Consider the following 12,557-nt stretch of genomic DNA (forward strand, 5'->3'; position numbering starts at 1 on the left):
GCTGACAACATGTTGACAAGAGGTTTATGATCTGTCCTCAAAGTAAATTTCGTCCCCCAAAGAAATTGACGAAAATGCTGAGTCGCCCTAGTGCAAGCGAGAAGCTCTTTCTCTATTGTGGAATAATTAAACTCAACATCTCGTAATGTCCTGGATGCGTAAGACACTACATTTTCTCCAAAACCATCTTTTTGCATCAAAACGGCACCTAGGCCTACATTACTCGCATCGACGCAAACAATGCATTCCTTATGAACAGAAAAAGGTTTAAGAAAGGGTGCATTGATAATTTTACTCTTTAAAGTGTCAAAAGAAACTTGTTGTTCACTACCCCAAATAAATTTTGCTTGTTTCTTTAACAAAGATCGCAAAGGATGCACAATGGTAGAGTAGTCTTTAACAAATTTACCATAAAATTCAGTGAGTCCTAAAAAGGACAACAATTGTTCTTTGGAGGAAAGAATGGGAGCATCCGTAATACTCTTGACATGATTAAGTTTTGGTTTTATGCCATCTTTGGAAATTTCGTGTCCTAGATATTCTACTTTAGGTTGTCTAAACTTGCACTTATTGAATTTTAAAGTAAGCCCTTTCTTTTGAACATTAGACAACACACAGTGTAAATTGTGATCATGTTCCTTAAAATCTTCCCCAAAGATTAGGATATCATCCTGGAATGCAATGGCTCCTTTGCAGTCAAAGAGAACTTCTTTCATCAGGCGTTGGAAGACAGACGCAGCACTGGCGAGTCCAAAAGGCATTCTTAAGTATTGAAACATGCCCTCTGGAGTCACAAAAGCTGTCAATCTCTTTGATTCCTCATGTAGCTCAACCTGGTGGTAGGCACTCGCTAAATCAATCGTGGAAAAAACAGTGGCACCAGTAAGTGAGGAAATTAATTCATGGATATTAGGGAAAGGATGTTTATCAACCCAAATCTCTTTATTTAGACTGCGGAGATCCACACAGAGCCGGAGCTCGCCAGAACTTTTAAGTGATAAAACAATGGGAGAAACCCAAGGAGAGGATTCAATTGGTTCTATGATTTGTTTAGCTACAAGATCTCCCAGAATATCTTTAAGTTTCTCACGATAAGCTAACGGAACATTCCTGACCCTGTGCCTGACGGGAATAGCATTATCATTAAGAATGATCCTATGTTTAAAATTTGCAAATTTCCCTAAAGTGTCCTTAAAAACATCAGGAATTTTTTTTTTACTGTTCTCTACAAACAGAGTATTATCTCCCAAATCACATACACTCAAAACACAAGGATCACCTAAATAAACTGGAGGATCGGCATTAGGGTCAAGTTTAATTCCAAGCAAACGTTGATGTGGCCATCCTAGAATAGCTACACCTTTAGTGGCCACATATACTTTCCCTTTGGTATATCTATCTGCTACCTGAATGTCAGCCCAAAAGAAACCTTCCATGTTTATCTTCTGCCCAGTATAACCACCGGGAGAGATGTCAGGAGTTAACAATTTCCTGTCACCCCAAAAACTATTAAACAAATTTAACACAATAATGGAGTACCATGAGCATGAATCCATCATTAAAAGAATAGGTTGGTTATCAATTGAAATAGTGTAGGAGGGAAATTCGTTTTGTTCTGAATCATCTACAGATAAAATTCAATTAAAACTGTGTAGAACTTCTTCTTCTTCTTGAGAAATATAGTTAACCCTTTGGGAAGAGCGACAAACATTAGCAAAATGACCTTTCCTTTTACATTTGACACATACTCTATCCCAAGCTGGACATCCCCTGTAGTTCCCCAAATGATTGGAACTACCACATCTATAACAAGAAACATTTTTCCTATAAGAAAACTTATTATCAACAACATTCTTATTTTCTGAAAATTTCTTGTCATAGTCTTTTTTAGAAGGTGCTCTATTAGGATTAGATGAAGTAGTTTGACTCTTTACTAAGGAGACTTCAGTCTCAGGAACCTGAGACTTCGGTATTTGACCTCTAATCTCAGAAACAAACAATTCTGATTGTTCAATTCCTGTCGCAATATCAATGACAGCGCTCAAAGAAGATTCTGTACCTAACCAAAGTCTTACTTGAATTTTCTTACTCTTTGTACGCATCATTATCTGTTCTCTGAGAACTTGTTCGTAAAAAATAGTTTCAAAAGCACACGAACAAGCTAAAGATCGTAAAGCAGAAACATAATCTTCAATTGATTCATCTTGTTTCTGGACGCGGGAATAAAACTTGAAACGTTTCATAACAGTGTTTATTTTTCTACCAAAACGAATTTTCATCTGTCTAGAAGCTTTTTCAAAAACGTCAATATCTCCAGCATCATCAATGGGTGGAAGATTGTCAAATTCTTTAATATCTGCTCCACCAAGACAATGCCTAAGAAGAGCTAACTTGCGTTTGGCTGAGCACCCATCCTTTTCCAGCACGTCAACATAAGCTAAAAACATTGGGTACCATAAATCCCATTCAATGTTTGGCTCACCAGCAGTTTGTAGGAAGTGAGGTGGAGCAGCAATGTTAGACATACTTTTTCTTTTCTTTTTTTTTTTTTTAAAACAAATAAATAAATAAATAAATAATAAAAAAAAAAATTCCAGTACCTTACTATTAGTTGGTAAATGGTAGAAGAATGGCAAACAATAAATCCGCTTGAAAAAATAGGAGAAATAACGAAGTTATAATGAGGAGAAGCAATACTTCGTGAACAAAACTGCTTTCTTGTGGATCACAAAGAAAACAAACAAAATGGCGGCACGTTGTTGACGTTTGACGTCATAGCGTCAAGGTGAAAGAGTAGTACCCATGATGCAGCGGTGGTCAGGAAGCGAAGCGAAGAATTGTCGGAGACGCGGCTGTGAAATGGAGGCTTCTCTGCGTTGCTAAGGCGTAGGAAAGGAAACGCCGTCACAGACGAAGAAGACGTGGCTGTAGAATGGAGATTTCTCAGCGTTGTCAAGGCGCTGCGGGTGCACAAGGTAGCGAGCGCAGGGTTCTGCAGAAATTTGAAGAATGCAGCGTCCAACGGTAATGAACGCAAAAGAGAGTTTCCTTTTAAAAAAAAAAATAAAGTCAGAATAAACTCACGATTGTAGGTTTCAAAACGTGGTTCTTTGGTTCTTCAGAGTCGAAGAATATAAATCACTGCTTTGTGCGTCGAAAGGCTGTCTCGATGCTTTGTGCAGAAACAGCATGTGAACGTTGTCGAAAAATCCTTCTTGCTTGTAGTTCAAGTTTCCCGATCGTCGCCAAGAATTATGTAGTGAGGAATCCACACGTGGGTTAGAAGCAAGTAGTTTTATTCAAGAAGGAAGGCAACTTAGACATCCACAGGAGGCAGGCAGTAGTTTCCCAAGTCAGGTCTAACGGCAGAATCATCTGTCTCACACATGCATTCTACATGACAAGCCATAATTCTAGAAATGACATCATATAGGAATACAACAGTATGTCATGTCTTAATTGTCTTATGCCGATGTGAGAAGCAGGCGGGAAGCGGGTTGGCTAAAGAAGTATATGTAGGGAAGTTGTGTACCTGACCATAATACGTGTTGGCTGTAGGTGGCATTGTGGGGTCCAGTGAGAAAGTTGAGGAATTGCAGCTTCCCGCTTATTTCTGAGCAGGGATCCCTGCTTGGGGCAAGCTTGTCTCGGTTGCAGTTATTGCCGCTAAGACTGTTTATGATGTTGCAGCGCCCCCTCTCTGCCCCCACCTCACCACCTCCTGGCATCTAGCTAAGAGTAGACTTTCAACATTTGTCCTAATGTTCTTATAAATGACTGGAGGCCAGCTTCCTGTTTTTCCTTTTTTCTGCTCCCTTGTTCCCCTTTGTTAGGAAAATGATTGCTTTCTCGTGCCTGTTCGAACTAATGAAAGCTACAAACTGCTTCAGTCGTAGCAGCGCTATGCTGCCGTGTGTACTGGCGCTTCACAGGCCAGTGCAGTCAGACACCAGCAGGAAAACTCATATTGTGTCAAGGTGGCTCTTATAGTTACACCGTGTCCGCTGTGTGCGATGACCCCGAGTTGTGAAGCTGGCAATACTAAAGAGATGAATGGCAAAACCCAAGAGTGAGGCCTCTAAGCGCTAGCCAACAGCATAAATGAAACCCCTCGCAGCTTTTTTTTAGCTCGAGCCTAGCACATTCATTGTTGTCGCCCCTTCCCGGACCACCAAGCTTCCTTTCTTAATTGAATCCTAACCCTGCATCCTTCCAAAGACAGTCTAACACAGGAGTAAATGAGTGATCAAAAATTGTACGTGCCTTCTATTGCTATCTGTTAAACACCCTCATAGGCTGTTTAATACTCTAGTGATGCAATCCCAAACAGAATGTTATAGTGCTATTGACTTGCATCCAAGCGCTTGTCTCTTGGTCTGTGTGTTACAAAGCTTAGGAATGTGCCCATAAATCTTTCCTGCGGTAAGCATGTATTCCTCAATCACGTTGCATGATCCAATGTGTATTAAAGGTATCGCTTTTCAATCCCTGGCTGCACCGCACCGCACCGAGGATAATGTGCTGCATGGCTAAACACTTGTAAGGTCCAAAAGGCTAGACCTATTGGCTATGTCAGTACTTGTTTTTTAAAGGAGGGACTTAGACACTCACAGCCCTACGCTGTGGCAGCAGCCTAGAAATGTAAACAGCGTTTTCTTTTGTGGAAAGGGTAGGTATCAGTGGAGATGGAGATTAAGATCAAGATTTAATGGCATTTACAATGTTATGTGTTATGTTATGTTACTGGAGTTTATAACACGCACAGATACTCCAGGGAGTGTCCCGGCGCGAGCCTAGAGGTTGCTGAAAGGAATAAATTGATTTAAACAAGAATGATTTGAGCTGTTTTTTAAATTGACCCAGATCCTGAATTCTACGCAAAGAATAACGGAAGTGAGTTCAGGCTGTGGCAGCCCTAAAGGCCCAATTCTTTTGAGGTGAACAAGAGGTATCCGGGCAAGGAGCTGGGGTGCTGACCTCAAAAGTCTTACTGGAGTGTGAAACCTGAAGCACTTCCTTAAATAGGCAGGCCCAGATGCATAAGAGGCACGGTGTGCAACGACCAGGGCTTTGAACTTCACACAATTAATGACAGGCAGCCAATGCAGTATGCATAGGTGTTGGCTAATGCTGCTTCTTATAGGAATATTAAGCAGAAGCCTAGCTGCCGCATTTGGGACCACCTGTAGTTTGTCGAGAGTGTAATCCAGTAGGCCAATGTACAGAGCATTGGCATAGCCAATACGTGACCGTATCAATGCCCGGGTCACAGTTTCCGTCGCTGCACTAGTAAGCAACGGGAGAAATTTCTTAAGGGACTTTAATATCCCAAAACATCCCCCAGCAATTTGGGTCACAAAGGCATGTTCAGTCTGATAGCGGTTTGCATAATGGAAAAGATTTTAAGCTCATAATTGTAAAAAATACTATGCTTCTCAGAATGCAATTGCTCTAATCTTTAAGCATGCAGTTATAATGGTAAGAAAGAAACCAACAAGGTGTAAAGTGATAATTGTAAAAAGACAAGTACAGGTCCCATAATGCAACAACATGTGCATGCTGGTGTTTTAAGATCATGGTTATAACGGTTACAAGATAAGTAGACATCCCAATATGCTATGGAACATCAGCAGTACAGCTAGGACTGTTAAAGGTTATTATGAATATCATGGGTCAACGTTATAGCTATGGGAGAGGTGGTACTACGCCACACAGTTGTGAACTAACAGTGTCCCAGGATAGTACGGTGCATTTCATGATGGAATCTACCATCATTAGTGCACCTTTCTGCCCCACTACATCAATGCTATGGTGAAACAACCCAAAAGAGCTTTGTGTTTGTGTTTGTGTTAAAATAATTAGAACACCCTTTAAATGAAACTGTAAAATGTTACAAAGCACATTTAAGTGCCTTAAGCAACGCTCTACTGTGTAAATATGTGTAGCATATGTGTAGTTGGTCCCTGGCTAGATGTGTGCTATATAAATACCAATGCATAAATGCAAATCCTCTCCAGATCTTCATTAAATAGACATTATGAAAACATACACCACTGTTCTGCTGTTGAAGCCTGTGTAGTAATTAAATATTACAATTAAAAGTCCAGGAGCAGAGGTTTAAGCTATGGATGAAGTTGTATTAGTCTTAATTGCAGATAAGTATATTCATAGTAGATTCTTAATTAGGTCCTTAGGATAGCCCCACCAGGAGCAGCCTCTCTGCTGCTCGGCCCATACTCCAACTGACATTCTCAACCTCACAGACACCCAAGCATTCCATCCAGCATCATTCCACACAGCACATTCATACTGGCTGTGCAGGGAGGACTAGAGCACCAGGGAACATGCATAGTAAAATACACAAGATATAACACTATGCTAATGTCCTTGTTCTCTGGTAGCTGCGTCATTATCCTTCTACTAGGAACGTCCCATGGGTCTGGTGTAAAGTCTGAAAATATGTAGTCCCTGGTGCAAAGGCTGTACCTGTCTCCCTCTCCTCCCCAACCCCAGCAGATTTTGAAAACCGGTACCACTGATGAGCAATTGACCCACCTTCTCCTTTAAAATGCCATTGACTCCTCTACATTGCAGTGGAAGGCTGAAAGAGGCTTTCTGTATTAAACAAGTTAATAGTTTCATGTTTTAAACTCTATAGTGAATGGGAAGTGACAGCGAGGATGGATTTACCAAGACACAGTTGTGAATATATACATATACATACATACATACACTAAGATGACTTGGTGATTTTGACAGCCCCCCCCGAACCTTAAGCTGATCAAAGTTGAATAATTCGTACATATATATACACCAGCAATTGTTTAAGGCTCTAATGCTGATTTTTGTTTTCTTCCCTCAGTTGTCCCGCCGGGATACACAATCTACATGGGAAAGGATAAATACGAAAGTAAGTCTTATCTTTTTGTGGATGGATTATCATATGTTTTCTTTCTTTGGTTGTGTTTGGCTGATATGATCTCAGCTTGACCATATGTGTTTTTTGGACTTTGCTTTTGTGTGGTGCTATTCAGGCCAAAACTATCAGTATGTTGTGCATATGGGACACAGTATGCCAAGAGTTGTTTAAGGCTTCCTCCATCGATGCCAAGTAAAACCAAATGCTGTTGGGGTGTGCCTTTTCTGTGTTTTCTGCCGATGTAGTGTTGCGTTTTGAGAATGTATGGAAGCGTTGGTTTGTTGGAGAAAATTTGCTGTTTTGTAGGTTCTATTATCCCTACGTTATTCTCTGTTTGCAGCTTTCACCATTACTACAGTGCTACAATAATAATACTACAAAACTATGCAGGGTTAGGCCAATAATCAGTAGGGCTAGGCCTTCTACATCTTCAAACCACAACACAAATGCTAATACGGATGTCAATTCTTCCTTTCATTCACATACCATGATCACACACCTCAAATGTCATGACCATATATTTATTTCTTCATATTTTAGTTTTTTTTCTTTTACCAAAAGAGACCTTTTTTGGGGGGATAATTTACTCATCAATTTGAAACGAGCATTTTATCGACATTTTCAATACACAAGGACAATTACTAATACAGTATTTACAACAATGAACAAATCATATAGACAATACACAGAACAAATATCACATTACAAACAAATCTTACAAAACAATTTTTTTGCTCCGGTTCTATTAAGATGAAGCCCAATTGCTCTGTTTCCTGTGTGGGTTATAGGTACATCTTGGTCTATAACTTTATGAGGGGGCACACATTGCTCCTTGTGGGACGTGACGTAATGGGACTCGCTTTATTCCGCGTCCAGTCTGTGTCTTGTGCTGACTCTGTCCTTCGTGCCCCGGATGTAAAAACATCCAAAGAATTACCTATAACCCACACAGGAAACTGAGTGATTGGGCTCATTGTAGAAGAATGGTAAGTGAGTCACTACTCTGTGCTAGCTACCTTTAAGGTAGCCAATCATTTCTTTTGGTCCTGAAGAAGGCCTGCAGATGTAGGAAGGTGGATATCTGACTATATGGTTACCCCAACTTTTTGCCTAGTGTTTGGTTGGTTTTCGACTTAGCCTGGGGCCCTGAATAGCAGGATTCCAGGCCAACTATCTGCTCTCCCTATAAAATGGACTCCATGTACTTAAGGTACATACCAGATTGGTTACTGGATCACCTTTGTGAGCCCCTGTATAGTTTACCATAGGTACCCAGGGCATAGGTGCATCCAAGGCCTACCAGGGGCTGTAGCAGATATTATGCCACCCCTGGCTGGCCATCCAAACTGACACCACAGGCTGATCACTCAGCTTGGGTAAGGTGGTGTAATCACCCCTTACTTAGTTATAGTATACCTATATCTACCCATATTTATAGACACATATGCACCTATAAGTCACTCCTATGGTAGGCCTCGACAATCCTGGAGGCAGAGTGCTTGGTTTTATGTGAGAGGGTGCCCTAGCATGAGCTGAGCCTCTCTGCAGCTTTCCGAGCCATCTCCTTATAGCTGTTCTATGATATAGCCATACCATATACTCCAAAGTGCATTATAATCCTCGCGGTTAATGCTAACTTTGGTTTGGCTTTATCAACAGATGTTGTGTAAGGTGTCAAACACTGTGGAATACTAGCCCCCGTCGCATTCCACCCTTCTAGAGGGAAAAGACATGTATGTTACTGCTTTACCCGGTTAAAGTTAAACAGAGCCCCAGCATCACAAAATGGATGCTGCTGCCACAGACACAAGTCTGACCTCCTGCTGCTGGGCGAAACTCCAGCAGGGGAGGCCTGGACAATAGGTTTCCTGTCCAGGGATGTGCCAGCACCTCCCCAGACAGGCAGATGTGTATTGGGACAGGGAGGGCTGCAACAGCAGATGCTTTTTGAGACACTGCCTGGGGCACACAAGGTGCTCCATGCATAGCCCGGTTCAAATTAGAAATAGGTGGCTTAAGCCACTATGTCGATTACTAGGTACCAAGTCCCATATTGAGGCGCTGCGCATCCTAAAATCTGACCCACAGCCAGTCTATGCTTGTGGTTTCTCCAAATTTTTAGCTTGGGCATGGCAAATAAGAAGCAAAAGGCTTAAACGAAATGTTTAATTGGTTCTTAACAAATTGTTCCAAATGTTCTTGTAAATAATGAATTTGACAATTTGGTGTGAATAGACTATACTATGTCCTACTTTTAAACTGTGATTTTAAATGTGAAGCTTTTATGATATGTTTTTTTTAAATCAAAATAAAGCCTTTTGACTTGAGGTAATCCAGCCCTTAGCTTAGTATAAGTATAGAAGCTGTGTCCCCAGGACTTTAGATTATCCTGGAACGTAAACTCTGATACAGAACTCTTGGACCTTCGACGTTCTGTTTTGACTAGAAGACTGAAGACCTCTCCCTTGTTGTCAAGGAGTGACCACCCTGTGCAAACAGGCACCATCAGTAACTTGCCGGTCTGCTTTGTCGACGCTCCCGCCGGAACCCGAAGACTCAGCGACACAGGAACTGGACTTCCAGACTTCTCCGACCCACATCCACAGGAAAGCTGAGGCCCGTGGCGAACACGAGAGACTTAGGACCGGATACCCTGCATTTTACTAACTACATCGACTCCTGAGGTAACTTGAAATTGTGCAGTGGGGTACGAGAAGCTCCAGAACATAGCACCATTTGCACCGAAGCACAGCCCTCCACACTCCACGAGTGCTGCGTGAGGCCCGCTCCTGCATTTCAGCTCGACACGTCTTCGCGTTTGCTAGCCCGTTGGCTAGTGAGCCCCCTGAAGACAATCCTTTGAAACCAAACTGCTTTCCTGGTTGCTCCAGGCTTGCTCCAGCTTCTCTGCAACGGAGAAGCTCCTCAGTCCTTGCTGGTCTGACCCAAAGCCCATCTTCACTTCCTGCGTGGATTGCGTTTGCCAAGAGTTGTTGGGTCCAATCCAGATACCGATGCCGCAGTCCACTAGATCCTTAGTGGGACAGCTCGAATCCAGCTCCTGGTTGTCGTCGACGCCTCCTGGTCCTTGTGGCTGCAGAGACAAGCTTCACCTCTTCACCGGAGATCATCGCGACATCACCTGGTTCATTCCTGGTCACTGGCTAGTGACCCAGACTCTGTCTCATCTACTTTCAGGTTCTTCACATCTTCGATCCACCCGGACACTCTTCCTCTGGTCGCCTGCAGCACTTCTTTGCAGATCTGCATTGAAAGCATCGACTAAGCCAGACACCAAAAGGCACCTATGCACCCGGCTTCCCTGGGTGAGGTAACACGAGTACTCCGGTGCTCCCATGGGTCTTGACTCTCGAATTGTCCTAGTCCAAAGGGGTATTATCGTAGTCCATCCGGAAGTGCCCTTAAACAGTAACTTTGTAACTCTTACGTTCTCCATTATAAGTCAATGGTAACTCGCGACTGTGTTTAGACACTGCACGGGTCTCCTGTGGGCCTCCTACTCCCTAACCTTTGGTTGTTTAGTGTAGCCCCAGCGATGCCCTAGGCCTACTCACTGTTCCTGTCGCGGTTCTTATACCACTTCTTTAGTATATGGTTTGTGAGGCCCCTAGGGCATAACTGTATTTGTGCAACTTATCATATGCTAATTGAGTAACTTGTGATGTACTTTTACCTCTGACCTCATAAAGAGTGCAGAGGGGTTGTGTTAGAAATAAATACATATATATATTTTTTTTAAAACAAGCTTTATTTGTCATGTTTCACATACATTGTAGAGCTCCGAAGCCCCGGAGACAGCTGCAAACATCCAATGCACAGTAGCAGATGACAGTGACTTTTTATATTGAATAAACTAACAAGAACACCCCGCCCCACCTCCCCCCGGTCGCACCCCCACCCACTCGTAAACACGTAGCAGTACACTGGAAGCACATACAACCCCCCTCCCCCCCCCCCCCCCCACACCCTGCAAGGTCCCATCTTCTTCACACTCATTAACCTGTCAGAGGGCCATCCAGTTCCAAGAGCGGATCCAAGTCTAGTCCCCGGTAATCTGACCATCGTTTCCAAATCTTATAATGTTTACGGGGACACCCCCTGGCAGTAAAGTTCGGCTGTTCAAGGCCCATGCAGAAATCTAACCCATTTCTCCATGCAGTCAGCGACAGGGCCTTCCACGCCCTCGCTATATCCCTCTTTGCCAAAGTTAGACCAAGCAACAATAGGTGTCGCTTATATCTATTGCCCCCCACCCCCTCCAGGACATATAACAGCGCCAAACGCGGCGTGTGAGGAAGCTCCCAACCCAGCACTTCTGATAAGCAGGAAAACACCCCGCCCCAAAACCTGTCTAACGAAAGACCGCTCCAGACTGTATGCAAAAAGGCGCCCTCTTCTGAGCCACATCAGACACTCTGGGGGGATACAATCATTCCCGCTCTCCACAATCACACCCTGGTGAAGTACACCCGAATTAAGTATTTAAATTGAATCAGGCGCAATCGCGTGGCTTTTGCCGCCCCGTGGACTCGCTCGGGCCGCAGCCCAATCCTCCTCCTCCAGGTCCTCTACATCCTCCCCCCAAGCCGTCTTGAGCCGCTGTAAAGTTGCGGAACAGTGAATGATCAGTGTCTGATATATGTGGGAAATCTTGCGGTCTGGCAGCTCCCCCATAAAGACCTTAGCTTCGATGGGGCTGAAGTCGGGGAGAGATTCCAGGCCCTCCAAACAAGGCGCCATCGTGTGCCGAAACTGGAGGTATCTTAAAAAATGGGAATGTGGCATGGCGTACTCGTCTTGCAGATCTTGAAATGATTTAAGCGTTACATCGGACATCACATCCCCAGAACCGAGATACCAATGGAATCCCATTCCCTAAAACTTTGCAGGGCAGCAAGCTGGGGTAAGGGTCCATTGCCCCAAAGAGGAGTCTCTCTAGTCATAACATTCCACCACCCCATCCTGCGCTGGGCCTGCCTCCAAATATGAAACACAACCTGTGTAGCCGGGGGCAGAGTCTTCCGACGCGGTGCGGAGCACAATAACGTATGTAAAGAGTGACTGCCCATGAGCTGCCGCTCAACCGCATGAGCCGGGTCATTCATATCTCCGTACCACCATTCGTTAAGAACCAGCGAGTGTGCAGCTTGGTAGTAGGAGAGGACATCCGATTATAGCTAGTCCCCCCCGTGCACGTAGATAGGAAGCATGTGCGCAGGGCCACCCTAACCACGCCCCCCCCCCCCATAAAAATCCACCCACTGACGAATTAACCTGCTGGAACCATAGGGGTGGAATCTGGTAGGGATGGTTTTGTAACTGATAAAGAAGACGAGGGAGCGCCACCTTCTTAAATATAGCTGACCGACCACAAATCGTCAGGGGCATGCAAGACCACACCTTGAGATCCTCTGTAGTACGATCCCAGACTGGGGCCAAATCACGCTCCCTGGCTACCGTCGGGACATCGGACAAAACCCCCCCCCCCCCAGTCGTCAATTGTAGGGCCGATGCCCATTCCCCCACCCCAGAACCACGCCCCAGGACCCAGAGTGTGGATTTACGAGGATTCATATATAGCCCCGAGGTCTCACCGAAAATCCGGAGAATGCAAATA

The 12,557-nt window shown here is 43.9% G+C and overlaps 1 protein-coding gene across 1 annotated transcript in view; it reads left to right on the plus strand.

Annotated features, from left to right (window-relative positions):
* The window catches only part of CCDC25 (coiled-coil domain containing 25), a 193,863-nt gene that overhangs the window by 17,688 nt on the left and 163,618 nt on the right, over positions 1-12,557 (plus strand). Inside the window, exon 2 of the mRNA XM_086928051.1 lies at positions 6,863-6,910. Within this exon, the coding sequence (XP_086784177.1) occupies positions 6,863-6,910 (48 nt within the window). The remainder of the gene's footprint in view (positions 1-6,862; positions 6,911-12,557) is intronic.

Source organism: Lissotriton vulgaris, chromosome 6, assembly GCF_964263255.1.
Source record: "Lissotriton vulgaris chromosome 6, aLisVul1.2, whole genome shotgun sequence".
NCBI lineage: Eukaryota > Metazoa > Chordata > Amphibia > Caudata > Salamandridae > Lissotriton > Lissotriton vulgaris.